This window comes from Thamnophis elegans, chromosome 1 (genome assembly GCF_009769535.1).
Source record: "Thamnophis elegans isolate rThaEle1 chromosome 1, rThaEle1.pri, whole genome shotgun sequence".
NCBI classification, from domain to species: Eukaryota; Metazoa; Chordata; class Lepidosauria; order Squamata; family Colubridae; genus Thamnophis; species Thamnophis elegans.
The window spans coordinates 2,408-30,154 of NC_045541.1; the positions used below are offsets into that span (position 1 = coordinate 2,408).

At 44.3% G+C, this 27,747-nt stretch overlaps 1 protein-coding gene across 6 annotated transcripts; it reads left to right on the forward strand.

Annotated features, from left to right (window-relative positions):
• NFAT5 (nuclear factor of activated T cells 5) lies at positions 1–27,569 on the forward strand. 6 transcript variants are annotated; one of them, XM_032221178.1, is made up of 14 exons: positions 1–158; positions 3,577–3,624; positions 8,485–8,621; positions 13,142–13,334; positions 14,281–14,471; positions 16,395–16,567; positions 17,012–17,146; positions 17,281–17,333; positions 18,292–18,424; positions 18,719–18,799; positions 19,325–19,470; positions 20,073–22,488; positions 22,769–23,009; positions 24,452–27,569. In XM_032221178.1, exons 2-13 carry the CDS (start codon positions 3,595–3,597, stop codon positions 22,999–23,001), a joined length of 3,921 nt encoding a protein of 1,306 aa, XP_032077069.1. In that variant the 5' UTR covers positions 1–158; positions 3,577–3,594; the 3' UTR covers positions 23,002–23,009; positions 24,452–27,569. The 6 variants fall into 6 exon arrangements, with proteins under 6 accessions (XP_032077069.1, XP_032077060.1, XP_032077096.1 ...); XM_032221169.1 differs by having other exon boundaries at positions 2–158; positions 22,766–23,009; XM_032221205.1 differs by lacking the exon at positions 3,577–3,624 and adding an exon at positions 7,977–8,039 and having other exon boundaries at positions 2–158; positions 22,766–23,009.
• Positions 27,570–27,747: the final 178 nt, after the last annotated feature.

Here is a 27,747-nt window from a genome sequence, read left to right on the forward strand (position 1 = left end):
GGATCATAAATGCCTCTATTTCTCGTTGGCAGAATCAGTCTATGATCTCCTCCCTAAGGAGCTCCAGCTGCCACCTTCCAGAGAACTCTCAGTAGCATCCATGAGTCAAACCAGTGGGGGCGAAGTGGGTTCGCCCCCTCCGGGCGTAGTTGCTGCTGGTAAGTACTTCCTTTGGCTTAGATTAAGATTTTAATACGTATGAATATTATTGAACACATGAGCAGTGCTGGAAAAGTTTTCATATATGTGTGTGTGTGTATGTATATATATATATGTATATATCTATATGTGTATGTATGTATATGTATATACACATACATACATTCATACATACATACATACATACATACATACATACATACATATATAGGAGCAACACTGGTTATGTTATTGCCCACTTCATCGTCTTCTCCAATGGTCCTTGCATGCCTTTTTAAAATGTGGTAATTACTAAATTATAAATGTGATGGAGTTTTAAATGTACCTCCAACACATTATTTTTGTTAGAGAAGAATTAAAGGGAATCAAAGTACTAGCTTTAATTAAATCATATTTCTTATAATTTGAACCGAGGTGGCGCAGTGGTTAGAGTGCAGTACTGCAGGCCACTTCAGCTGACTGCTAACTGCAGTTCAGCTGTTCAAATCTCACCGGCTCAAGGTTGACTCAGCCTTCCATCCTTCCGAGGTGGGTGAAATGAGGGCCCGGATTGTTGTTGGGGGCGATATGCTGACTCTGTAAACCGCTTAGAGAGGGCTGAAAGCCCTATGAAGCGGTATATAAGTCAAACTGCTATTGCTATTGCTATGAACATTTAGTTACTTAGGAGTTATATAAAGTGACATCAGCTAAATAGAATTTAAAATTACCATAAATTAAAATAAACTGAGAAATAATTTGAAAGAGTCTCCTACTTAATGTAGGCTTTAAAATCTTTTCTCCTATTTTTTGTTTTTATTTTATATTAGAGACTTCTGGAGGGAGTTGCCTGGTGTAAGCTGTCTTGGACAGTTTTTATCTTGGAATCATATATTTGGAATAGACTTTTTCATAGTTATATTCCAGATTCTCTCCACAAAGCTGTTGCCAGAATTTTGCAACCTTCTGCTTGATTTTTGAAAGTATAACTTGAGTGAAGGGTAAATACTTTGCAGCACTGCTCACTGTTAATGTATTTGATTTTTTTTTCCTCATGCAATCTGTGGATTTAAGAGTAGATTAGGAAGACTAGTCATTAAATTCAAAGATTTCAGTAAAAAAAGTTCTGAAGCATATTTTCATTTGACATGTAAAGCTAATTAGTTAAAGAGAAAAACAGCTGCAAGAACTTTGGAAATGCTAGCATTTTAAACCCACAGATCTTTAATGTTTTTCATGTTTGAGCTTATTTTGAAGCATTTGAAAAAATGGCTTAGGAGAACTAGTTGTCTGTTACTTGTCAGCTTTGTTTGTCTGAGTCAGTCCAATTGCTTTTAAAAACAATGTGTGAGTTCTTTCTAAAGAAATCGAGTATGCAGTAGTAGATTCTTCTTTGTTACTCCACACATTGAGCAACAAATTGTTTCCAACTACATGTAATGTAGTTGTAGAGTAGAACATAGTTGTGTATGTAACAGAAGATTTTTCAGTACTACTTTCCAGATATTTGGCAGATTTATTATAATATTGGTTAAATTACTTGACCAAGTGGAAGCTTTTATTTAATGCCTTTATTATACTCCCTAAAATATGGGCTTTAGTAGTAATAATCTTGGTCTGCTTTTAAAAAAAGATAATATATTTATATAGCAGAGCTAAACATAGGAAGTAGAAAATTAACTTACTATAGGCTGGCTTAAAAATTGCAACTTTGCCATGCAAAGAAGAATGAGCACAGATGATAAAGGATGAAAACTGGAGAACAAGAGAAATCTCCTATGAGGTATACTAATATATATATTTTTAAAAGTGGGGAGAGTTACAGCCATTTAAAAACAAAGAATAAACTGTACATTGTGTGTGATAGAGCAGGACCAAAAAGGCATATTTTTAAATGTTCAACTAACATTTGAATACTGTCAACTGTGCACTAATGACGTCTTAATGACAGTCATCTTCACATTTCATTTTGGTTACATTCAGAATCGTCCATCCTGAATCAGTTTTACTGGTGTCATTGACCCATTAAACAATGAGGACTGATGAGAACTATTTTCCATATTTAAGACTTAGCTTCTTTTGTTTTCTGCTTCCATAGCCATAAAGTGAGCCAATATCTGGTTGCAAGTCTGGTAGCCCCAGGTCTCTTTCATTGCTTTAATCAGGGATTCTGGAACACATCACAAGTTACATAAAATCTGCATCAGTAAACTTCCGATTTCTTGAGGAACACGATTGGCTGAGCTCAAGCAAGAGGTTCTGCAAGAACAGACTGCTAGTTTGCTACTATTGATTGGCTTTTAATTTGCAAATCCATCTAAACCAGTTTAAAGCCAAGACATGGAAATTAATCTGTCAAGAGCACATTTAATTGTTTTAGCATGAGAGGAATGCTTCATGTTCATCATTCCAGATGTAAAGGGCTCTTTTATCAATGATCAACTATCAGTTTGACAGCTGTTTTTACATGTTAAGCTCTGAAGAGATGCCTATGTCTCAAAGCCATAAAGGAGCATACATTGATACACTGTCTCGCCTTAAGGGCTGCTCTGGCCGGTAGAACATCATGTAGATCATGCTTGCTTCAGTCCCAGGGATTTTATCACTTAAATTTCTAAACGAGCCTCACCAGGAACCAGTAGGTAGTGATTCTTCTTAGCATAGGCCAGCGTGGCACGTCTGTGACGAGACGTATGCGGCATAATTGTAATTTTTAAAAAACCTCTCCCCAAAGTTGCTGGGGCTGTGCATTTATTTAATAATAAATATTGAATTGAAGTATATTCTTCAAATTGATGCCAAGTAATATCCCAAATGAGTCCTGCAAAGCTTTGCACTCTAATGGTGTTTCAAAAATTGGGAAAGCTTTGAAAGAGGAGAAAGCAGCGGCCTCCAAGTGGTTTAATTTGTCTTGGAAATAAGAGCTCATGATGGACAAAGAGATGCAGGACCTGATATTCTCCCCAGTGCCTGCCAAGTAAAATAAGTTGCCCAGGGCTCAGGACACGCAGGGGTCTTACCGGAGAGGTTTAGAGAAGGGGTTTCTCTCCGTCAGGCGTGATTTCCTGAGCTGATATTTGGATGGAGACGTCAGCTATCAGGCTGCGCTGGAATGAGTAGCGGTTGTTTTACCAACGCCTCCCATGTATGCTAAGGAAAAAGCTGCCCTTACAACCATCAGAAAAGGGATGGGGGGGGAGTACATGTTTCCATCCCTGAGGTATAAGTCAGTAAACTAAGGATAGCACCTGGGTGGGAGGGGGGGAGACTGGGGGAGGGAGGGGCCAGGGCTGCACTCTCGTCAAGGGACGCTGCTGCTGTTGGCATCCCATCAGCTGGGCCTAATGGCGGCAGCCTACCGGGGCTCCGGCTCCACGAGGGCTGAGGAGGGCTAGTCCTGCTGCTTGGCTGCCTCTAATTATCATTTCTGATTGTCAGACTTCCTAGTCTGAACTGATGAACATGAACATCCGGTTAAAGTTGCAGGTAAGAAAGAAGAACTTGTGCATCTGTCAGTACAAGCATTCAGTTATTCTCCGTGTGTCAAAGCAGAAGGAATCCTGGTCTGATTTCTTAAGCGCCGTTGTGGCATGTAAAACGTAATGGGGAGTTTTAAAACGGTTTGGGTAAAGTGGCCCAATCGATTCCGGATCTGCATTGAATGTTTAAGTAAAGGAGGGGGTTGGTTTTGATGTTGCCGGGATGCTAGTTGTTTTCTCTATTAATACCCTTGACTTGCATTCTAGCTTCGCCATTCAGAGACAGGCGTCGTGTGGTGGGTTGTGTGCTATCAATAGTGAAGACAGATAGTGCCAGAGACCCTTAACCCATCCAATCTCACCCAGGGTGTAGGTCGGTCTCCTTTCAGACTTCTTCACCAGCCTCTCTCCCTTCCTCCCTTCCATTTCCTTTTATAAAGAGTGACTTAAGTTGACCTCTGATAAAGCTTCTGACATTGTCTCAATCAATGAAGCTGGAGAAGATTAGGAAGCCAAAGTTGGCACGAAGGTATTGAAGCAGATTTGCAGCCACTTTGCCTGAGACTTTGACAGTACAAGGTCTGGTGTCCCCCTGTCTTTCTTCTTCACTGACTCTGGGAAGTCCCCTCGCCCAGTAATTGGGAGGAATGGTAGCCACCCAAAAGAAAGAAACCGAGATCCCTAGAGGTTGCTTGTCTGGGGCATTGCCTTTGGAATGGACCTGCCCTGACCCCTGTTTTAGGGGATGCATTTCCTCTTTGGTCTCCTGAACAGTGAAGATACGTGGCAAATGCCTGCCATGCTTCCTCCATTGGCTGCTTGTGCACATATTGTTTTGCATGGAAATGCTCAGAAGGACACCCAGGGCGCCAGGCCCTGCCATCCCTACGTGCTGGGGAAAAGCAGCTGCAGTATCTTCTTATGGCTAGGCTTATGCTTAGCACATTTTAAAATCTGGTGCCTTTGAAGGCCTCCCTCTCAGAGTGCCCTGAATTCTCCCAGAGAATGAAATGCTCATGCAGTAAACAAATGCTTTAAGCTTTGCCTAAAGATAGCAATTTTCCCTGTGCCTCCAAAGGGCCTATGAAAGGCAGATGGTTTTTTTAAAAATAAATGTAAGCCTTCCAAGAGGGAAGAAGACTATTACAGTTTATCTAGCAACCTGACCAGCTTCTCTGCTCCTGATTCCTGAGCTCTAAGATCTCAATCTCATTGCTATAAAAATGCACTGGGAGTCTAGATTATACACCTGGTCTCTGGAAAGCAGTGAAGGCATCTGTGAACAAGGCTCAGTAATGTTTGGAAGCCACTCTGGTTCCATAGTTGTAATACGGAACAGGTGCTTTTTGTATTCGACTCTGCTGTTTTGTTTTGCTGTCTGCTTGCCTAGAGCCAGAGTAATAACCTGAACAATGCTACTAAAATTGCTACCGTGCCCTTTTAAATTACACCGTTTGTTTCAGTTGCAGACGGATAGTATGAGAGCACCAAGATCTTTGGAGGATTTAATGATAAATAATTAACCATTTTATTGCCACAGTACTCATAAAAATATTTGGCACATGATTATAATCGTAAAAAAGGATTTGGTGGCACTTAGCTATGTTGGTATGTAATCCCGCATTTCACAGAATGCATAACACTAACCCACCCAGCTTCAGTTTTATTAATAATGCAGTTTTGATCCTAGAAATTAACTTATGCCCTAGAAATAATATTAAACATTGGACTGCCCTGTATGCACCTGTATTTTAACAGTGGGAGATGGAGGTTTCCGATAACTCTTTTCCCAGATCCAGCCAATTTTTGGACATAATTCTTCACGAATATCAGGTTTGAAGAGACATTTTGACTCTCCTGCTTTGGGATTAATTTGTTTTTGAAGCTGCTTTAGCATCAACTGATCAGTCAAGGTTGTGCTCTGGCATAGTAAAGATGAATTCACGTAACGCCCAATAGTTCTGCCATATGAAAAGTGAGCACTCATTCTCTGCTGAGGTGTATTCAGTCCCTTAAAATGAAGTCTCCTCGCAAACTTCAAATACAGCAGGAGGATATCACTCTCTTTTCTGCTTAATCCCCGTACAGGTAGTCCTCGATTTACAACCACAGTTGGGACTGGAACATATCTGTTGTTAAGCAGCATAGTCATTAGGTGACTAATCATCCTGATTTTGCAACCTTTTTGCATTGTGAATCATGTCATTAAGTGAATCTGGCTGCCCCAATGGAATTTGCTTGTTGGAAGTCCCCTTGAAAGATTTTTAAGTGGCGATATTCTGGTCCCGGTGAATACCTGCCAATTGCCAAGCAGCCAAAATTTTGATCATGCGACCGCAGAGATGTTTCAGTAGTCATAAATCACTTCTTCTGAGCTTTTCTAACTTCAAGTGGTCGTTAAACAAATGGTTATAAATTGAGGAATACTTGCATATTATAATTACTGTGCTTAATTGAAGTAACTAAACTTGCTCATTTTTTTAAGCTTTGAAAGCCTTTAATTTATATCTTGACATAGTTTATTATAAAATCAAGCAAGCAGTTTGTTTTATTTGCCCTAACCTGGGACACAAGGCTAACAAAATTTTACAAAAACAAAGCTGGATCTCTTGATTTCCTTTGTGTATAAGCAAAGTCATTTTTTTTCCCGTTTCAAATATCATGTAAAATAATATTTTGGAGAAGTTACTATTTATTTGTAATATGCTTCTCACTTTGTGTTAATATTGTTTAATAAACTTTAATAATCATTGTGTTTCTTGGAAAGATTTTTATTTTCATGTGAATTCCCTCTGTAGGGAATTAATCTGGCATAATGGTACTAATATGGATTTGGGTGTTTGTGCTAATTCCCCCTTTTAAGGAAGGAAACGGGTTGTCCTTTTCCAAAGGTGACAGTCTGTATCTCACTTAACCCGCAAATAAAAATGGATGCTAGGCTAACAGACTGGTCAAAACACCCCAGTCAGCATTTTGAACAGTTTACATCAGAGATGAGTTAATCGCCCTTCTTGCTCTTCTCTTACGTAGAAATTACAAGATTGTTCACATTTTGCATGGGTTTTCCAACTTGTAGAAAGTATTGTTTATGCCAATGCAAGTTTACGGCATTCTTTCTGCATGTATTTCATAATTCACACAGATTACCTAATCAAAGTAAGCTGAATAGCTGAGTGAGTGAACACTTAAAATATACATTTGCTCCGTTTAATAAAGATCACTTTAGAAATGTCAACTTATTCTAACTCAAAAGTGGCTGCAAATCAGCAATTATAGTCACTGAAACAGTTTTTAATTTTTCTAAGGAAAGCACTGCATTAATGCATGATATAAAAGATTTTTTTTATAATTAAAATGCAGTTTTGAATGACTGAATTTTCCAATTTCAACCACTGCATTTGTTGAGGCACAAGCTGGAAAATGGAACTGGTATCAATCCGCGCTCTAGATTTTTTAGCAATTATCTGGCAATGGAATGAGGGATCCGGAGGTTCCCTCACAGATAAGGTTCCTCTGAATTAAAGCTAAAGTAGAAGATTGATATGATTTAATCTGTATTTCTTCCATTTTTGATGATGTATTAGTATTTTCACTCAAAGTGACCCCAAAGTTAGATAGCCAAGATAATCATTTATTTATTTTTGGAATAATTGTTTTTAAAAGATTGTAATACTTTTAAATAATCAGACTAAAAGCTGAGTATACACACTGCACTAATTGCATTTGAGGCCAGTAGCTCATAAAAAGTATTCTTTGCTTTAAGAAAAATATTGCTCATTTGTTTTCCTTCTAGAGAGGGCCCTGCTCTCAATTCAACGCTTCTGCAATTTAACTGATTTGTAAGACAAGTTCACGTCCCAAGTTAAGCTTTGTTTTAGTTCTGGATTTCAGAGCATTTCTGGGCATCTCCAGAGGTGTTTTAGAGCCCATTGAACACTTGAGCAGTTATCTTGTTATCCAAGAAGATTTTGGGGCCTGTGGAGTTCCTGCATAATCCTTTCATTTGCAGGAACCTGTCTTGCCCCTTCCCTTGACAGGGGCTGCTCAGGCTGAGTTCCTCATTCTTTCTTCCAGCTTGAAGAATGTGGAGCTGCTTTTGGCTGAGGAAGGGATCTCTGCCTGACCCCCCCACCCCCCTCCAAGGGCATTGATTCTTTCAGGACCAGGGCAGTCCTCCAGGTTAAAACCTTAGCCGATGCTTTTTTTTTTCTTTTTTGGAAAATTCCTAAAAGACAGTTGGTACCAGTTCCATTTGTTGCTCTTCAGTTATTTTACATTTCATTTCTCATTTGATAATTGATATCTGGAATAATCAGCAGCTCTCTTCTTCTCATTTATTTTCTCATATTTTTATTCCAGGATTTTGCCTCTGAAGCAGGGAGTGTCTGCATTAAAAATGACCTGCAGTTCTCTGCTTCATAGGTTAGAAACTTATTTAATACTTCGTGGCTAAGCACAGTCCCAGGTTTTTTGAACATTTCAGGTGCTGAGCAATTGGCAATAATGTGGCCTAAAGTGCACATTCCTGGGGGTTTCTATCATTTTCGATAAAGTGGCTTAAATTCGTAGTCCGGATGAGGCAATGAAAGCACCTTTGTTTGCTTGCAACCATTTTGTGACTTACAGATTTTCTGAAAAGTCTGATTGCACTAAAATAAGAAATACGATTTGGATATCTTCCGAACACATCTATGTTGCTTAAGCCTTATATTACTTGAAACTCTTAAATTTCAAAACCAGCCAAATTCCAAAACGTTAATTTGGGGAAAGAATCGGTTCACCAAATCACGCTGCTTCACAGGGACTGCTCTAGCCAGCAGAGTTGGGATCAGGGACCCTGTATTGACTTGTGGATTATACACCACAGATGCTTCTTCAGCTCCCTCTTCCTCCGTGGGCGGTGCTTGCAGCTCCTTTACCACCTCTTCCGGCCCCACCATTTACTCTACCTCAGTCACTGACAGCAAAGCTATGCAAGTGGAGGGCTGCTCCTCAGCCATGGGGGTAAGTAACCGTGGGGTAAGTGACAAGCGTTAACCAATCACAAGCCAGCAGCAGCAGCAGCAGCAGCCCACAGTCCACCCCGAAGAGGCACACAGTCCTGTACATCTCGCCACCACCAGAGGATTTGCTGGACAACAGCCAGATGTCCTGCCAGGATGAGGGGTGCGGATTGGAGTCTGAGCAAAGCTGCAGTATGTGGATGGAGGACTCCCCCTCTAACTTCAGTAACATGAGTACCAGTTCCTACAATGATAACACTGAGGTGCCACGTAAATCTCGTAAGCGAAATCCAAAGCAGAGGCCAGGGATCAAATCCAGAGATGGTGAAGAATCGACCATGGATATCTTTGATGCTGACAGTGCCAAAGCGCCTCATTATGTCCTTTCTCAACTCGGCACGGAGAGCAAAAGCAACTTGAAAGCAGGAAATGGGTTGGTATCTGCCTTTATGTTCTCTCAACATATGTTAAAGCAGACAAACAAACTAAAAACATAACTTTGATTTTTCCCTAGAGTTCATACTTTCACTGAGAGAGATGGGAGAGCTGATATTAAATAGTTTCTTAAGTTTAGCAGTCATTGAACAGGAACGGTTGTCAGCTTTTCCTTGTGGAACGTGATTAGCGTGTGGGAAGTTTTTCGGTAAGAAGCAGGTTTGAAACAGTGCTTAAAATTGGAATCGGCTCCTACCTACTTTCCTCAACAGAGATGATTGTGGGGACTTAAGTCCACACTTCACCTGCTTCTGTTTCACCCTCTGCATCAGTTAAAGGCAGCTGGTTTTGACCTTTCATATTCTTTCTAAAGTGTTAAGATGAACAAAATTTGTGTTTGTGTCATCTCAGTTCTGTAACTGATCTTTCAGAAATAAATCTCTCTCCTGTTTTGCTTTGTGCTTCTCAGTTGTCTGTACGTGTATGCGGAAAAGTTACCTGTAGCCTGCTTGGGTGGTGGTTTCTCATCCCTTTGTTTAATTGCATCTTGATTTAGGAACTCTGGTTTGCATCCCACTTCATGAGTGGAAAGTGCACGTGTGTATTATTGTTCTCCCCAATGGCAGTTCCTCTCTTCCTTTGGAATCCAGAGGATCACAAGATCCTCATTGTTGGCCGTGGGCAGTACGAGGTGCATTTGCCTGAGAAATCGGCGACCCTCCACCCTGCTGCAGCCTATTTGCATTGCCTAGAGAAACCTAGTGACACTTGTAAGGAATTCTAATTTTCCCGGGAACAGGAACACCTTGGGGCGGCCATTTTGTTTGATGCCTCATGTTGGCCAACAAACGTGGGAAGCTCAGATTATAATTTATGTGTGATCCAGGCATCCGGCCTGCTCAGTTCTTTGCAAGCCAGTGTTACACGCTTAGGTCCAATATGGCTTCTTTCTCTGAATTTTAACAAGGCGGACAAGCATAGATTTGCATTTAAGAAGAGGCAAGCCACTGGCTGGTATGGTCAGGGCTTGTTCCCTGGTGTGGGGGGTGGCAATAGGAGCAGTCGGGCCGTGGTGTGGTAGATTGTTCCTCAACAAGTCAGAATTTTTACCACTCTGACTTACTGCATGCGAATGTGGACATAAAGTCATGCAGTGAAATCTTTCGAGTTTCTTGCCTCCTTCTTTGAATCTCTTGATTCTTACAGAAAGTCTATTTCATGTTATCCTTGAATCAGAAAATATTGAATTACAGGGAAAAAAGATTTGCCCTCTAAAGGAAAAGTCATCCTGCTTTGCCTTCTCTTAGAGGAGGAAGGTCATAAGGGACTCCAGAGTGAGGCTTGCAGCTAAACAACTTTCCAGGCTGTGACTGGAGAGGCCTCATACAATGTGGCCCATAGTCTGGTATGACTGTTCTCCTCCTCACCACAATTTATAAAAGCCCTACAAAGACAACGTTTAAAATGAAAACTGCTGGTTCTGCAGATATCTACATTGTCAAAGTCGTCTTCAGAACTATATAAAAGAGGACTATTAGAAGAGATGGTTCTTCAAGAAATTAAGTTCATAATCTGAAAATGAACACTGTAGTCCTATGAATGTTGACGTAGAAATCAGCCCATGAATTAATGCTGTTGACTATTTTTGTAGAATAAATACAAGGACTCAGTGTTGTTTAATTTTTTTCCAGAACTGAATGCACTTAAGCTGCTAAGTAACTACTAGAATATATAGTACTGGGCTTAATTAAAACAAAATGCCCTCCTATCATAGATATTCAGAGGCTGCTTTATACGGGGTCAAGTTGTGCATCACTTCTGTATTTGAAAGGGGAAATGTGGTTGGGCATGCACTAATTGCTTCAAATGTGCCTTTCCCCAAGACTGCATCCAATCACGGGTGTCACTTGGATTCCAAGTATTGCACAGCCCTAGCATTTTCCAAGAGCCCCTTGAGGAGGGGAATTAGGAATCGATGTTTTTTTTCAAGGATTATCTAGTGAGTTTTGTGGTCAAGTACTAGAATGAATCCTGGTATCAAGAATCGGTAGTGCAGATGGAATCTTGTGGTAAATGAAACCTAATTGGGATGTGTGTGATCCTTGTTGATTGCAGAGATAGGGATAACTATTCATAATCATGATCAATTTATCAAGTAAATCATCTCAGAAGGCAAAAATTGTGCAACCCATATATTGTATAAAGCAGATGCCCTATTTTGGCTGCTGGGGCTCTGAAGTTGAGCTCCAAAATAATGCTCCCTTTCATGCATTTGGGCTTCTATTGTATGTCAGAGTTCCTACTTCAGATGACAGGTCCCTGAACCCTGGCTGGTAGGCATCGAGGGGTTGCGGCAGCTTTTGAATAATGCATAGTTATTGTGTTCTAAAGAAGGATAGCGGGAATTTATTTGTTACCCACTTCTGAAGCAATAAAAGCCAATGGAAAATGTGGTGCCCATATCCTCTAGGTGCTCTTATATATTTGCAGATATTCTCATAAATGGGAACGTTTGTTGTTTTCAAGATGCAATTATTTTCTAAACTTCTTTTAGAAATTAGAATTCTGTGCAATTGCTATTATGTAGCCTGCAGTAAACATTGAATATATTTGTTGAGCATTCTTAATGGAGACAATGTGAGTTTTATTCATAAGTGCCCAAACAAAATGACGGCAGAATTTCAAGTTTAACAATATTGCATGCAGTACTTGAAGCCTGGAAGTTGACTTGCAAAATATAATTTACTTCATATTACACATTGTTCATGAAAGACCTAACTAGGAGTGCTTAACACATTGCACACAGTTTTGTGACGTATCTCACCCAGTACTGTTCTCTCTGGAACAGAAATAGATTCACCAACTTATGTATTTTGGATGCCTGATAGACCAAAGGTCTCAGGAAGAAAAGAAAAACAAAATGAGGTGTGCTAGGATCCTACTCCAATTTAATGAAACCTGCACAGAAAGCTAGCTTAGTTTTTCAGGGCTGTAGGATGCTTAGAGGAAAAAAAGGCAGGGGACCAAAAGATATAAAAACAAAGTCAAGCTGAAGACTTATTTTCCTCTGGGGTTTATTCAAACAGGTTTTACTTATGTGTGTACCTTTAGCTAGATCATTTGCATGTATTGCTTCCCAGAGGCTCTAAAGCAAATAGACCACTTGGCTTCCTTGCCGTATTGCCTCTGCAAAGGAACAAGTGAAGGATCAGGAGCAAAGCAGGCCTGATAGATCAGATAGAAATGCAGCATTTCCCTTTGAATGCACGGTGTTACCAATGGGAACTAATTGCTATTTTGCTTCATTTACTTCTGAAAAGTCTTCTTTGTGGTGCCAGTAGAAAAATATGCATGTGGTCCGTCTTTAAACAGTTCAGGAGAAACTGCATCAAATATATCAGCCTGGTGGCATGAATTCTTTCCATTAATATATTTGTTATCAAGGAAAGAAAGAAATAATTGCAACCCAGCTTACTTTAATGCACAATTTCAGTTCTCTCATTTTAAAATGCATAGAATGGGTCGACCTGATATATTAAAAGAAAATTAGCAGCCATTTTTTACAGGATGTAGTCTAAATGTCTACAGCCTAGATAGCTGTGTCACAGTTAGTGCACATATTTTAATGTGCTGAAATTAAATATAGTTTAATCTAACAGTATTGATTGAAAATGTATTTGAGCATATACTTGCCGGAAGTATATAGCAATAGGGCCTAGGAGGCCTTTGGTCTCAAAATGGTCAGGATTTATTTTAACCAGGTGACATTTGTGAAGATGTGCTAGGTTAACTGTTCCAGGAACTGGCATTTCATGCAAGCTGGTGAACTAAGGCAGGTTGTTTAAACTGTTTATAGTTAAAATATAACTATAAATTTTGTCCTCTAATTACTAGTTAAAAATATAGGTTTTTTAGGTTTCTGGCTATGTTCTTTTAATGAAATGACACAGTTTTTGTGAAAGGGAAGTAGAGAAATGGTGCAGCTTTGCATATATGTCTCTCTGTCTCCTGGTTTCCCCAGCCGCTTCCTTTGCTTGGAAGGAAAGCCTTTGCTAACCTGCTTATTAATCTTCTCTAATATCTCAGAACCTCAGAAGTCCCCAAGGTGGCTGGAGGGAAGAAGAGCCCTCTGTTGTGTGGTCAGTACCTGAGCAAAAGTGAAGGCAAAGAGCTGAAGATCCTGGTACAGCCGGAGACTCAACACAGAGCTCGCTACCTCACTGAGGGCAGCCGAGGCTCAGTGAAAGACAGAACCCAGCAAGGATTCCCCACCGTCAAGGTAGGCCAGAAGGGCCGAGAGCTCTCCTTCCCCCCCCCCCCCCCGGCTCTCTTCTGAGAGTGGGTTAGTCAGGTTTCTCAGGACGGACGTTGTCACTAGGACAGCGTTCCAGTCCTCAGGCGTGTGGTTACGTTGTTGTTCCCGGCAAAGGACTGGATGTTTTTTGGTTTAAGACAGGGAAGCCTTTCTAGCTGGATGGAAGGAGTGTAAATATAGAGCAGGGGCTACTCTTGGCTCTCTGTGTTAAATAAATGCACAGAGCACCATCTGTGCAGCCTCTCCTGAATGAAAGAGGGTTGCTGTCACTGGTTTTTCACTTCCGTCTCCTAGAGAATATTGCAAATATGGTTGAAAACAATATGTTGAAAAAATTACCCTTGTTCTGTGTGTATTAATTGGTTCCAAATATTCATTAACTTTGCACAAACAACAGAGCAGAAAGTGCAGTGGACCTCTGGGGTAATTGACCGAAAAGTAGACATTTAAACAAGTTAGGTTTTTTTTTTCCTCTGAAAAATGAAAATGTGCTTCATTTAATTGCACACTAATATTTAGATCCCCTGGATATATATGCACAGTTTCTAAAGAATAGCATTAAATTCTTCAGTGGTTTCTTGCTTCATCATAAGCATTTTTCTGCAAGAAAGTGTAATATATAAAAAGTTGACCCTGTCCAAAACGGACTTTTGAAAATGCTCCTTTTCAGAAAGAACATCTATATATAAGCTCAAAATATGAATACAATAAAATCAACTTGAGAGTTTGATAGAATATAGCCAAAAATATCAAAATATTTAAAATCCAAAGAATCCATCTGTTTTGCTCTACAGGAGCAAGGACTATTGATAGCAGTCAGTGTTTGGCGTTCAAAAAACGTTTGTGCTTGCGTTGTTGGCATATTAATAGTGCTTCATGTGGTCCATTAACTCTTGATTTGTGATTCCAGCTGGAAGGTCACAACGATCCTGTGACGTTACAGATATTTGTGGGCAATGACTCTGGCCGGGTGAAGCCCCACGGATTCTATCAGGCCTGCAGGGTGACAGGGCGGAACACCACGCCCTGCAAAGAGGTGGACGTCGAGGGCACGACTGTCATCGAAGTAGGCCTGGAGCCCAGCAACAGCATGACGCTGGCGTGAGTCCCTTTTCATTGCCCCGCTCCTGCCTTTGTCAGTCCGGATAGACTTCCATCCTGCCTCGCTCGTCTCTGAGAACAGCGTCGGGGTTAAGAATGTCTTCAGAAGAGTAAATCTGGCATTGGCATTCTCACTTATTTATTAATAAGGTTTATAACCCCCTCCCCCCCTCCCAACATAAACTGTAACACTCTGGGTGGTGTTAGGCCCATTTCTGGCTAAAACTACATTTATTTGAGGTAAAGAAGTATGGAGGTTCTTTGGGAGGATCTCTCCTCTCAAGCTGCGATGTGAACCAGAAGGAAAGCTGGTGGACTCTCGTCATCAACCTGTAGCAGCTTCCTTGGTGTTCCGGTTATGACTCACAGCTTTCCACTTCTTTATCAGCAAGAGTGAACAATTCCACATTCCCATGCATAGCCGCTGTCACCTAGATTACCGCAAGTCTCTCTTTGGAAGTTGGTCCCGTTTGACATCTTCTACTGCGTCACATGCTTTGTTTTCCCTGGGATGATGGATTTGGGTGAAGGGGCTTTAAGCTGAGCCCTAAATTCTCTTTCATTTGGGAAACGTAAAATTTGTTTGAGGAAAACCTGTTTTCCAATGCTGCAGTGTATTTATTTTTTATTTATAAATTGTTCATTCTCACAAGAGGGAGAAGCAAAGTAATTTCATAATGGTGATTGGTTGGTCCATTGATGAGCAATCAGCCACTTGACGTAATTCCCCCCAGTAAAGTCAGATCTGAACCCTGAAGTGAATCAATAGTGCCATTTCTGTTTCTTTGTTTTGGAATATTGTTTATTTCTATGTTTAAATATATCTGCAGAGAGAGGATTAATCTTAGTGTTTCTTGAAAAGGTGGGAGGGAGTCTGTTGGATTCCGGATGGAAACAGAATACAGAATAACAGAGTTGTAAGAGATCTTGGAGGTCTTCTAGTTCAACCCCCTGCTTAGGCAGGAAACACTATACCATTTCAGACCAATCGTTGTCCAATATCTTCTTAAAAATGTCCGGAGTTGGAGCATTCACAGCTTTTAGAGGAAAGTTGTTCCATTGATTAATTCTTCTAACTGTCAGTGATGGACTAACATGTTTCTTTATTGTGGGGACGGACCCCTCCAAGGCGAAGACTGACAGCCAGGTACAAGGCCTGAGATATTATGTATAATTGCATATTGTGTGGCAAGTTAAAGCTCCCAGGATCTTTTGTTTTTAACAAAGAAATCAAATTGTACACAACATTTTAGAAGCCTGGGAGCTGGGTGGCGTATAAATTACACAAATTATTTTTATTGCAATGTTTTTTGGGTATTTAAAAACTGTCATTGTTAGGTGATTCCAATACTTCTACAAAAACTGCCCCCTTTTGAATAAACTGCTTTGGTTGTTTAGCAGTCCTTTATGTCCATTGCATGCAATGATGTATTTTAATCTCTTAAACCACGGATCCTAACTCCTGGTCCATGGATCGGTATCAGGCTGCGGCATGCTAGCAACTGGGCTGCAGAAACAAGTGAAGCCCCATCCGTGAGATGCAGGCAGCACGCAGAACCACTTCCCCTCCGGTCTGCGAAAATACCTTTATCCGAGGAATCTGCTGCCCAAAAGGTTGGGAGTTGCTGTCCTAAAGCATCTGCTCTATTGTCACCTTTTGTTGGTGGGAAAAGGAATCATCCAACAATATCCAGTGAAGGCCCATGTAACAGAGTATTATCCTCTTTTCCAAAGTGAAGTTGAATGCTTGATCCTCTGGGCAGCTCAGCTTTCTTACCACCACAGCTACAGGGCATTGAAATGTGATGATTTGGCGGTTGCTTCTGTTGTCACTGCAGATCTGCTGCATCTCTTGAAAAGCTTGCCACTTCCCATGTATTGGCAGGATTAAAAATAACGCAAACATTAATCCTATGTTGCTAGGGTGGACTGTGTTGGGATTCTGAAGTTGAGGAATGCAGATGTCGAAGCCCGAATAGGCATTGCTGGTTCTAAGAAAAAAAGCACTCGAGCCAGACTGGTTTTCCGTGTCAACATCCCGCGGAAAGATGGTTCTGTTCTAACGCTACAGACTCCGTCCTCGCCTATCCTGTGCAGTAAGTGGCAAAGTCGAACTGTGAGGCAGGGCCCCTAATGACCAAAAGCCCCCTTACTTGTTGAGCTATCCTGCTCAACAGAGGGTTAAACTTTACAAAAACAAAACCATAAGCTATTTTTAGTATTTACTGAAACAGAACTTAAGAGAATCTGCATAAAATGATCTATTTTAGTGACATGAAGAATAAAACATGGACAAACAGAATTTGGATATTATATTAGGACCTCAGCTCTTAAGTGTGTTCCATTCCGAAAATGGCAACGGCTGGCCATGAGTTCCCAGGGGAAGGAACTGTGCCGTCTCTTCCCCTGTAAAAGGAGGAGTCTTACTTTTGCTTAAGCTTTTCATAGCATTTGTCCTTTCCACCTAGAGGCTCTTAGAGGCCTTGGGGTTGTGGCTGATTGTGGGGGGGGGGGGGGGGGGTCTTTTCTTCTTGGCGCAGCTCAACCTGCAGGCGTGCCGGAGATCCTCAAGAAAAGCCTGCACAGCTGTTCAGTGAAAGGAGGAGAGGAGGTCTTTTTGATCGGGAAGAATTTCCTGAAGGGAACCAAAGTGATCTTCCAAGAGAACATCTCTGGTGGGTGTCAAGGTCTCTGTGCCGAGGTTGGGCAAAGAAAGCTGGAGGGGGAGGGACGGGGGCGGCCAGCGTGGCCTCGTCCGCCGCTGACCGCTGCCTTTGCATAACCCCTTTCCTGCCTTGCTTTCAAACAGATGAAAGCTCCTGGAAAGCCGAGGCAGAAATTGACATGGAGCTGTTTCACCAGGTACTTGCTGTCTCAGGGATGTAACCATCCATGTCATCTTGAGAATAATAATTTAGGCGTTACTATTAAAAGAATCCCATTTTATGGTACGTTTTGAAAGTGAGGTTCAGATAGGCATGCAGATGCATTTTATTCCCGTACTTAATGGGAAGGATAAATTTTCTGAAATCTCTGGAAGTTTTATGGCTGAATGTAAATTAAGAGAGCACACATCTGAGTTCAAATCTTTAAAGCAAACAGAATTAGAGGAAAAAGTGGGATCAGACCAGGGTGCTTTTTTCGTTTTGTTGAGTTGCTTATAGGTTAGTTATTTTCTGCTGCAGCCTTTTGCGTATTTTCTCTCTCTCTCCCAGTCTTTCCCTAAAGTGCAAAATTGCCATGCGTTTCATTTCTTTAAATTCTCTTGTGCGGAAGCCATTCCAACTTTTTTTAATTTGGCCATTTGGGAGCCCTAATTCCAGCTGTGATAAGATGTCAGTCTCAAAATGGTAATTTCCTGTAAGGTGGTCAGTTTTGTTACCTTTAAACAAACCTTGCAGTAAATCTGTGTTCAAATGAAGAATCTAAGATCCAAATGTAAAATTATTTTATAGCCTTTGTTTTCTGCCTCAGGAAGGCAGCGATTTCTCTAGCAATAGCCCTTAGACTTATATGCGCATCACAGTGCTTTCCAGCCCTCTTAAGCAGTTTGCAGTTTACAGCATATTGCTCCCAACAATCTGGGTCCTCGTTTACTCGCCTGGGAAGGATGGAAGGCTGTCAACCTTGTGCCGGTCAGAATCAAACTCCTGCCGGTGGGCAGGGGCAGCCTGCAGTACTGCATTCTCACCACTGAGCCACCGCAGCTCTTCAAAGCTACTCTAGGGAGTAACACAGCTGTAAAGCTATATGTCTGATAAACATCTAGATTCTCTTATGTCAAATATCACAGACCTGCCACTTCTTTTTTCCCTTTCAGAATCATCTAATTGTGAAGGTGCCACCTTACCATGACCAGCAAATAACTACACCCGTTTCTGTTGGGATTTTTGTCACGACCAATGCTGGGAGATCACATGACATACAACAATTTGCATACACTCCAGATACATGTATGTAAAAGGCACTGAATTTGCAAGGTGTGGGGTCTTGGTCAAAGTTTGCACTGCCTGGCCAGGGAACGAGAAACATTGGCTTGAGGAAATCCTGGGCAGTGCTTGTAGTTTGAGAAAGGGACCGTGTGCAATTACCAGAGATTTGCGGGAGCTGTGCTGAATGTTTCCTTCGTTGGCTTTTGGTTCTTGAAATGTGTACACTTATTGCTTATTGTTGATCTGAAAAAGTGGGACGCTTGACGTATAATTTCCTTGCTTACATCTTTCCTGAATGATCTGTTTCTTCATCAGCAGCTGAGACTCTGAATGTGAATGTGAAGCAGGAAATATCCAGCTCAACCCAGCCCTGCTCTTTTGATGATGTAGCCAAAGGTAATTCTCAACCGCAGCCTTTCTTATTACCTTAGGCGAAGACTTCGTAAAACTGCTGAGTTCATCCCATTGAGTGACTTATTTGGGAACTTTAGGGCTACAGATATTTTCTGTTAATGTGTGTCCTTTCTCCTTCGGTCTGTTTCTCGGCCGACTTCCAAAAATGCACTACAAAATCTTGTAGCCCTTTTAACATGCTTAACTCTGAGAATGATTTTTTACTGGGGTGAGATATAAACGTAATAAACAAGCAAGCCAGAGATTACTTGGCCTAACAAGCAGACTAAGGTCTTTGTGCTGGTAAGGTGAACCATGAGAGGTGTGTCAGTCCTCAGGGTGACCTGGGTGTTTGCGTGTGTAGCATCCATTTGGGGTGACATTGGCCTTCAGGGGTGCCTTTTACTGCAGAGACAGGCTAGTGCCGGGAAAGATCATCAATCAGCCCTTTTCTGTCTTAGATGCTGCAATGTTGAGTTTCATCCTCCTGGGGCTGACCTAGTGAATTCTGTTCTTTGTCTCCTGCAGTAAACTCCAGTGGTTGCAAGTTGGACCAAGTAAACCTTCTCCCCAGTGCCTTGGTAACTCCTCTCAGGCCAAACAGTATCGTTAAGAATGAAGAGGCTGCTCCAATGGAACTTTTGGCTGAGAAAATGTCTCTTCCTGCCTTTAATGTAAGCAGCGATTGAAAAATGATTCTGGGCATATATGTCTTTTCTAAAAAAAGAAGAAAACTATAAAAGCTATAAATTCAGGACATTTGATGGCATCAAATGTAGTTTGATATCTAATGTGATAGCTTTGGTAGGACTACAAATATTTCTTTCCCTTTTTCCAATTGTTAGAAGGAGTTTAACTAAAATGAAAATACTTTTTTCCCTTGCTTGTAAATAAGCAAGGGAAAGAGGTGATAAAACGATAATATATTACTCTTTTAAAATTGAAGTGGCATCAAAGAAACTCACGTATTAACAGTTTTGCCCACCAGAAGAACTGTCCCCATTCTAGCAAAATGGGGAAAAAGGCTTTATGTCTTCTGACTGTAGTTTTAACACATTATTATATAGCGATAGAACAATGTAGCTTTCTTCTTCATGGTGATGTTCATAAAAATGCAAATTAATGGTGTAAGGAATGGATATCTAAAAATTGGGGGGAGGGGTTTCAGTTGAAAGTATATAATGTGGAATTCAGGATAGTTTATTTCTCTCCCTGAATGACGGTTAGGCAGTGAACATTCTAAATCTTACTGCTGTGTGTGCATGTTTCTCTTCAGACAACCAGCGCCATCGGGCAGTCTCAAACAACTTTGGAAACCACCATATCCAGCCTCTTGGGGAGTGGCCCATTCTCCTCTTCTGCTTCTCATTTAGCTCCAGAGAGCGAAAAACAGCCCCCGCAACCACAGTACCCTCCTGACCCCAGGCCTGCCCTTCAGGCTCCGGACCTGGTGCAGTCCGGCAGCTTTGCAGCCGCCTCTGCTCCGAGCCAGCTGCAGAACAGTGACAGCCTCCTGCAGCAGGCCTCCCAGTTCCCCTTGAGGGAAGCTTCCTCCAGAGAGGCTTTGCAGTCGGACAGCACAGCCATGGCTTTGTCCCAGCTGACGGAGGCTCCCCAACAGCCGCCTCCCCTTCAGGAGTCCAGCCAGGCACTGCAGCAGCAGCAGCAGCAGCAGATCTCCTCCAGCATGTTCTCCTCGGCCGGCGGGGTGAGCCAGCTCCAGAGCACAATCCAGCAGCTGCAGGCGGGGAGCTTTCAGTCCAGCCCCGGGGACGGCGGAGGTGGCAGCAGCAGAAACATTGACCTGGTTCAGCAAGTGCTGGAAGCTCAGCAGCAGCTGTCCTCCGTCCTCTTCTCAGGCTCCGAGGGCGAGGATGTGCAAGAGCAGCTCAACGCAGAGATCTTCCAGCAGGTCAGCCAGATCCAAAATGGAGTCAACCAGGGCATGTTTCCTTCCGCGGACACCGTCCACTCGAGGGCAGAAGACCTCCTCCCCAGCCGAAGCGAGATCATGCGCCCACAGCCGGAGGCTTCGTTGGCTGGGCAGCAGCAGGCGCAGCAGCAGGCGCAAGCGATGGAGACGTCTGCTGCGATGGTGATTGACATGCAGCAAGGCCTTTGCCAGGCCCCCAGCCGCATGCCGTCCGACCTGTTCGCCTCCTCTTCCTCCTCCTCCTCCTCCTCTTCCTCCTCGGGAAATGGGAGCATCCAGCAGTCCCCAGTTTACACGCCAACTTCCCATTTGATAGGCGGGCTGTCAGCAAGCGAAGACATGCAAATGCAGTGTGAGCTGTTCTCCCCCAACAGCGTCCCCAACAGCGACGCGGCCACCCCAGGGCAGGAGCAGGTGCCCGCCGGCGGCCCTGCCCTCTTCCCTGCTTCAGGCTGCTCTGCGGAAGGCAAAGAAGCCTCCGGACAAGCCAAGCAGATGCAGAGCACCGTCTTTCAGGCCATGGTCCAAATGCAGCACAGTGGGGAAGGCCAGGCCCAGGTGGCCCTTTTCCCTTCCTCGGAGGAGATGCTGGCTGCCGTTCAAGGCCCCGGAGCCCAGCAGCAGCAGAGCGGGGGGCTCTTCCAGCAGAGTGGGGAGCAGATGCTCTCTCTCCAGGCGGGCAGCTTCTTGTCCCCGGCTGCCCACTCCCAGCCTCAGCTGTTCCACTCTCAGAGCCCCATCGGGGACGCCCAGAGCATCTCTCAGGAGGCCCCCGGTTCTCTTTTCCACAGCCAGAACGCTGCCTCCTCTTCTGAACAGCTGCAGCAGCCCATGTTCCACTCCCAGGGGAGCCTCGGGGTGGTTCCGGACCAGCAGGGAGGCAGCCTGTTTCTCTCCCAGAATGCGCAGGAGGAGCAGATGCCGTTCTTCGCCACACAAAGCTCTCTCTCTCCCTTGCCAGGCCCGGCCAGGGCTGAGCAGCAGCCCTCCTTCCAGCAGCCCCACCTCCAAGGGCCTCTGCTCGCCCAGGAGCAGCACCAGCCGACACATCAGGGCCTCTTCCAGGCCCAAGTAACTCTGGCCCCCCTCCCTCCCTCTGGGGTGCCTCCCAACCAGCAGGGGGGCATTTTCCAAGCCCAGCATTCACTTGTGGCTCTTCAAAACAGTGCCTCCGCCCAGGAGCAGCAGAAGCAGCAGCAGCAAAGCCTGCGGTTCAGCAGCCAGAACCCCATGAGCTCCGTGGCCTCCCAGAAGCCAACGCTGCTCTTCAGCTCCAGCCCCAGCACGATGGCCAGTCAGGAGCAGCAGCAGCAGAGCCAGCCTCTCTTCCACCCGCAGAGGGCCCAAGAGCAGCAGCAGCAGCAGCAGCCCATGCAGTTCCAGAGCCAGGGTTCAGGCTCCACCCAAGCTGAGCCACCACAACCGCCGCCAGGTTTATTCCATGGCTCCCCCCAGATGCAGCTGGGATCCCCCAGTGCTCAGGAGCAGCCAGTCACCCTCTTCCTATCATCGGCTTCCATGTCTGCCTTGCAGAGCAACATGGGCCAACAGGAGTTGCAGCAACCCCCTCTGTATCCCTCCCAGAGCAGCCTGCCAAACATGCAGGACTCTTCGTCGCCCCCCCAGCAGCAGCAGCAGCAGCAGCAGGCAGCCTCTTTGTTTCACAATGCATCTGCGGGAAGCTCCCTCAGCCAGCTGCAGAACTCCTCCGCTTCATCCCCCCAGACCTCCGGGATGTTCCTCTTTGGCATCCAAGACAGTAAGTTTAAAGACCACTAGGTTCCCCTTGCTAGTCTGCCTCTAATGTTGGCCTTTTACATACTTAAGCTATGAAAACACAAACACAGAATTAATTCCCATCCCAAAATGCTTTTACGGGCATTGTAAGTGCTTGAGTTGAAATTGGCTTTCAGAGCCACGATTCTGCTTAGTTCTCCCTGCTCAGCAAGTTTCCACTTGGCCCTGAGCGATGCTTGCAAGACCATGTTGGTTGTCAACCTGGATCTGGATGTGTTGTTGGAACCTTGTTTCTTCAGCAGGTTGTGGCCAGCTGTTAACGTCTGGACCGGGTTCCGTGTCGGAGCAGATGATGACCCTCAGCCAAGCACAGAACGAGGTACAGCCGTCTGTCACGGCTCTCCTGTCCCAGCAAATGTCAGAGAGTCCTCAGATTTCTTCTGCAATGACCACCAATCAGAATATGAAGAAGATTGATGACCTGCTTGTATCCCTCCAAAATCAGGGGAACAATGCCATGGCCGGCTCCTTCTAACAAGCGAGGTAAGCCGGGAGCTTTTCTTGAGCTGACGTTGGAGAGCAGGTAGCATTCTCTGTGCTGCTGTGGTTTGCCTGGAAAGGAGATGGGATTAGTCCTCCTCTTGTGAGCTGATAGAGTGCAGGCCTAATTCTTGAACCGGGCCCTTGTTTTTAGGAGGGAAAGGCGGCTCTGTGTCCAAAGGTTACCACTGAAGTGATTTTGCTTAGAAAACCCTGTGGATGGAGTAATACATCTTCTTAATCATTACTTCTAGACACCTGTTCCTTTAAAACTTGCGGCAGAGTTGAAATTCTGAATGCAGTTATCAAAAAGGCACTCTAGCACTGCCATGTTAACTTCAGCACTTATTTATTGGATTGATTGAATGTTACGGGGCCCCCCGTCCAGAGTGAAAGGGATCCCGATGAACTGCGTCCTCTTCTGTCATCGATTCTGTTTCCTCCGTCCTTTACAGCCCTTCCTTCCTGGAGGGGCACGAGGCTGCCTCTTCCAAAGCCACAGCATAATCTCCTCCTCCAGGGAAGCAATGACTGCTGCTTGAATTTAGGCTCATCCCAGTGGGGTTGGCCCGCCCCACCTGTGGCTGCAGAGGAGGCCTGGTTGGGCCCATCGGCCAGAGCGTTCTGGCTCTTGGAGTCCAGGAGAAGAGCCTTCTCTGCCATAGTGCTTGCCCTTTGGAACATCTTGCCCCCCAAAGCGAGGTTGGCACCAACCCACCTGACTTTTCGACAAGAGCCTAAAGATCTGGCTCTGCCAGCTGGCTTGGGGTTCCAAAGGAGGGGGCTTCAGTGTTGAGGTGGTTAATAGATGAGCAAGAGCTCCCACCCCCTTCTTGTCCCTCCCCATCTTAGAGCACGGTTGATTATCCAGATGGTTTATAGTATTGTATTTATATCATTAGGTTTTGTATAGTTTTATCTGTTCGTATCGTGAGCTGCTCAGAGTGGCCTTGTGGTCAGATGGGCGGCTAATCAATTTTACCAATAAAGCAATGAACCCAGCCTGCTTGGTAGCCTGAAGAGCCAGGAGGATCACGGCTCTAAGCTACAGGTAGCAGATCTCACCGCTTTGCTCTACAAGCTCCAAAGAATCCCAGATTGAATCCCTGACTACAGTCTCACTCATCACAGGGTGGCAGGCTGTGCCCAGCTGGCACCAGAGACAGAGCTGATAGAAGCAACTATTGTGAGGCTACTGGTGTTCTCTCCTGTTTACCTTCTCATGGACTTTCCAGGCAGGAGCCTAGAGAAGAATGGAGGGCTGCCATCACAGGGCTCCAACATGAGCCCATAAGAGCGCTGGGTTGTTCCATCCGATGACAGCCTTTCACTGAGTCCCTTTTCATGGAGAAAACCCTGTTACTGAAGGCTGCTGAACACGAGGGAGGGAGGGCGAGTCTTTGTATTATGTATAAACGTCATTTTGTTTTCCTTTTTTCATTCAGAAATCCTGCACTGGACAGGCTGCATCTCTGGCCATTCTGGAGTTTAGCAAAGTAGCATTCACTCTTCTCTGTTGAAAGATGGCCGAAAGCAACATCTTCATCCTTGCTTTGGAAGAATCCCACTCTGGAAGTTCTGCTGAAGTGGGGGGCAAAGCTGGGTTTTGTCTTATCCAGGCATGGGTTGGACTGTTATCCCCATCCCCAGTTCTCAGAGGGATGTGGAGCATGGCTGTCACATGTCAGCACAAGGCAAGAACAATGGGCTCCCTCTCCCTCCCTCTCCCGTTCCTTTTCTGGTTTCCACGATCCTTTGGGCACATTTCCTGTGTCCTCAATCTTTTGACGGTTCCCCATGATTGGTGGCCACGTATGGAAATGGCTTCCATTGAAAACTGTGGCTGGAGAGGCATGGCACAAGTCTTCTGCGTATGCTAAGAATCCCACCCAGGATCACGTCTTGATGCTGCACCTGTTCGGGTGGTGACTGTGCATGTCTGGATTGGGCTCTGAAGCAGCAGCGGCTCCCGTCAGAGAGAGAGGGGGAGGAGCCCCTGGGGTGGGGGCACAAGGAGGGCCCTGCAGGGCAGGCACCCTCGGATCGGGGCTGTAGCTTGCTGAGAGCCGGGCGCAAGGGACCTCAGTGCTCGGCTGTTCCCCCTTGGCAGTTGCTGGTCTAAGGAACTCGTTTCGGAGTCTGCTTTGTCTCCCTGGAGTTTCCACCCTCCTATTTAAATATTCTGTCATATACAGAATTAACTTTCCGGCGGACTAGAAAAGCAGAAAACAAATATTTGTGGTGAATACATGGCAGGATTTAAGGAAGAAAGAGTAGAGTTTAGGTTGTTTTCGACACAGTTGCCGGGAGATGGAGGCTCCATGCTGGGAACATGGAGCTCCATTTTGAGCTCCAGGGCAGGGGAGCAGCCTCGCTCCTGTCAGAGGCCTTTGCGAAAAGGCCAGTGCGCAGGCTCTCCTGGGCTCCACCGCCTGCAGCCGCCTCCAGGCCTCTTGCGCGGGGCGTCTGCCACTCCAGAGTGGCCCTGGGCGGCTCCCGCTGACCTCTCGGCTGTTTGTCTTCTGGGCTGAGAAGAAGGCCGCTTGTCTCCCTCGTGCGCCTGTTCTTTCTCATGCTGTGCCAGTCCGTCTCTTCTGTTAGTGGTCCGTGTGTTCAGTCCCAAGAGGTTTGGGTATCGTTTTCAGTAGTACAGGCTCTTTTGCCAATATGAAGGGAACTTTTCAGAAAGAGGCCTCCTCGAGGTCATTTAATTTTGAATACAGTTTTCAGTCGTTCAAGTTTTGGATGGTTTATATCTAATGTGTGTTTCATTTTTTGGAAAGCTCTATTTTGTATTTAGTAAATGATAAACTATTTTGCTATTTGTACTAGATGAGTACATTGGCACACACACACACACACACACACATATATATATATAATATAATATATATATTATACACACATACATTCACACACATATATTCTTCTTGCCACAGATTTTTTGTGGCAAATGTGTGAGTTTATAGTCTCTTCTCCCACCACATGGCATCTGGTTATGGGGGAAAGGGGACAGGTTTGTTTAATCTTCATGGAGTATTTCTGTAACTTTTGTGTCAGGTGTTCCTTCTTTGTCTGGCCATTCCATCAGTGCTGGCTGGCCATGAAGGCAGCTTCACCCCCAAGGGATGGCCCTCCTGCTGTGGGGGGCTCAGCAGGGGAGTCCCTTGGGGTGACTTCTTAAAAGCTGGGATTTGATTCCACTTTTATTCTCTGTTAATGTCTAACATTTTTGCTGGCTTTTTAATTTATAACACTAATGCTCTCTGCTTTCCCTCTTTTGTAAATCCTATAGATTCCTTGAACCTAACTCTGATGCTGAGAAAGAGAGATGCACACATGCGGAGGGAATTATGGGGAGGTGGAAAGGAGAGTGCAAAAGTCCCCAAGCCAGTTTACTTGTTTTGTGTGTGTGTGGGGAGGAAACGTATCACAGTCTGAGGTCAGCTCCTTGTTAAGAGGTCTCCCGTCCTCTCTGAAGCGGGGGGGGGGGGATGAGGAGGGGCCGTCTGGTGAGCCGCTTGGGGCCAATGCTGAGATACCTGGGACCAATCCTTCATTGAACTGAGGTTCTGCCCAGATCCCCAGGGAGCTGCTGATCCTCCTTGCCACTTCTTGTGACATCAGCATCTGCTGCTCGTTCAAAATGGTGAAACTGATAATTTTGTTGGTTGGTTTTTACTTTTCCTTGGTCCAGTTTAGGTCAATATTTAAATGTGCAACATTTTGAATATGTGATTTGGTTACCAAATGTATCTTTTTGGATCAAAGGGGCTGCTCAGTAGCTGGCAGAGGCTGGTCCTACATCTTTGCTCCTGCTTTCTGTGGGCAAAGGGGGCGGAGTAAGGAGAGCTTCCCTTGGCAACCCCTCCTGCACCTGGCTGCTTCAGCAACCCTGCAAAGGCTGCATTCCCCACCTGGCTGTTTTCAGGGCACAAGGAATGTGAGAGACCCTGAAGAAGGCCATCGTAGGAGAAGGACCCATCTCTTCCTGTGGGAGAGGGTCCCTGCCTTTTATGCTAAAGCAGAGATTATGGGATTCGTTTGTAGAATCAAGTCAAGGTCCATGGATACAAGCCCCAGGAAGAAGATTACAGTTTAAAAGAAAGTCTTTTCAAATACAGCGTCAGGGTTCTGGCGGCCCAGTGTAAAAGATGGCTTCCAGGTCTGACACATCCCCTTTATTAAAGTTTATATTAAGAATTTTCCCATACAGGTAGTCCTTGATTTACATCCTTTCTTTTAGTGACCAAAGTTACAACAACACTGAAAAAAGTGATTTACAACGGATCCTCACACTTACCGTGGTCACGTGATCAAAATCCCAGCACTGGCAACTGGCGTGTGGAGCTGCTGGTTCCAGTATCCCGGGGTGGAGGGACGGCCGTTCGAGATCTGACAAGCAGCGTCAGTGCGGGAAGACAGGTTCAGTTAACAACTGTGTGATTGGCTCCACAACCACGGCAGAAACGTTGGTAAAATTGGGTGTGATTCACTTAACAGTTGCCATTCTTGGCAATGAAAATTCTAGCCTCAGTTGTGGTCGTAAATTGAGGACTACCTGTAGAATAAAGAAAAAGGAAAGTGCAAGAAATGAAAAAAAGAAAAGAATTTAATGAATTTTCTTTTCAACAGATAGTTGCTTTAATAATCCCTCCTTAGATATATCGTAAAATGTATATTGCCAATTACCTCCCACAGACCGATTAGATCCCACAGACTAGGCCTCCTCCGGATTCCA

Excerpts from the sequence above, each read along its gene's own strand:
- NFAT5 (XM_032221163.1), top strand. The coding sequence starts at position 8,764 with ATGTCCTGCCAGGATGAGGGGTGCGGATTGGAGTCTGAGCAAAGCTGC. Across the intron at positions 19,471-20,072 it reads TGTCTCTTCCTGCCTTTAAT|ACAACCAGCGCCATCGGGCA; the intron begins GTAAGCAGCGAT and ends GTTTCTCTTCAG. Across the intron at positions 22,489-22,765 it reads CCTCTTTGGCATCCAAGACA|CAGGTTGTGGCCAGCTGTTA; the intron begins GTAAGTTTAAAG and ends TTGTTTCTTCAG.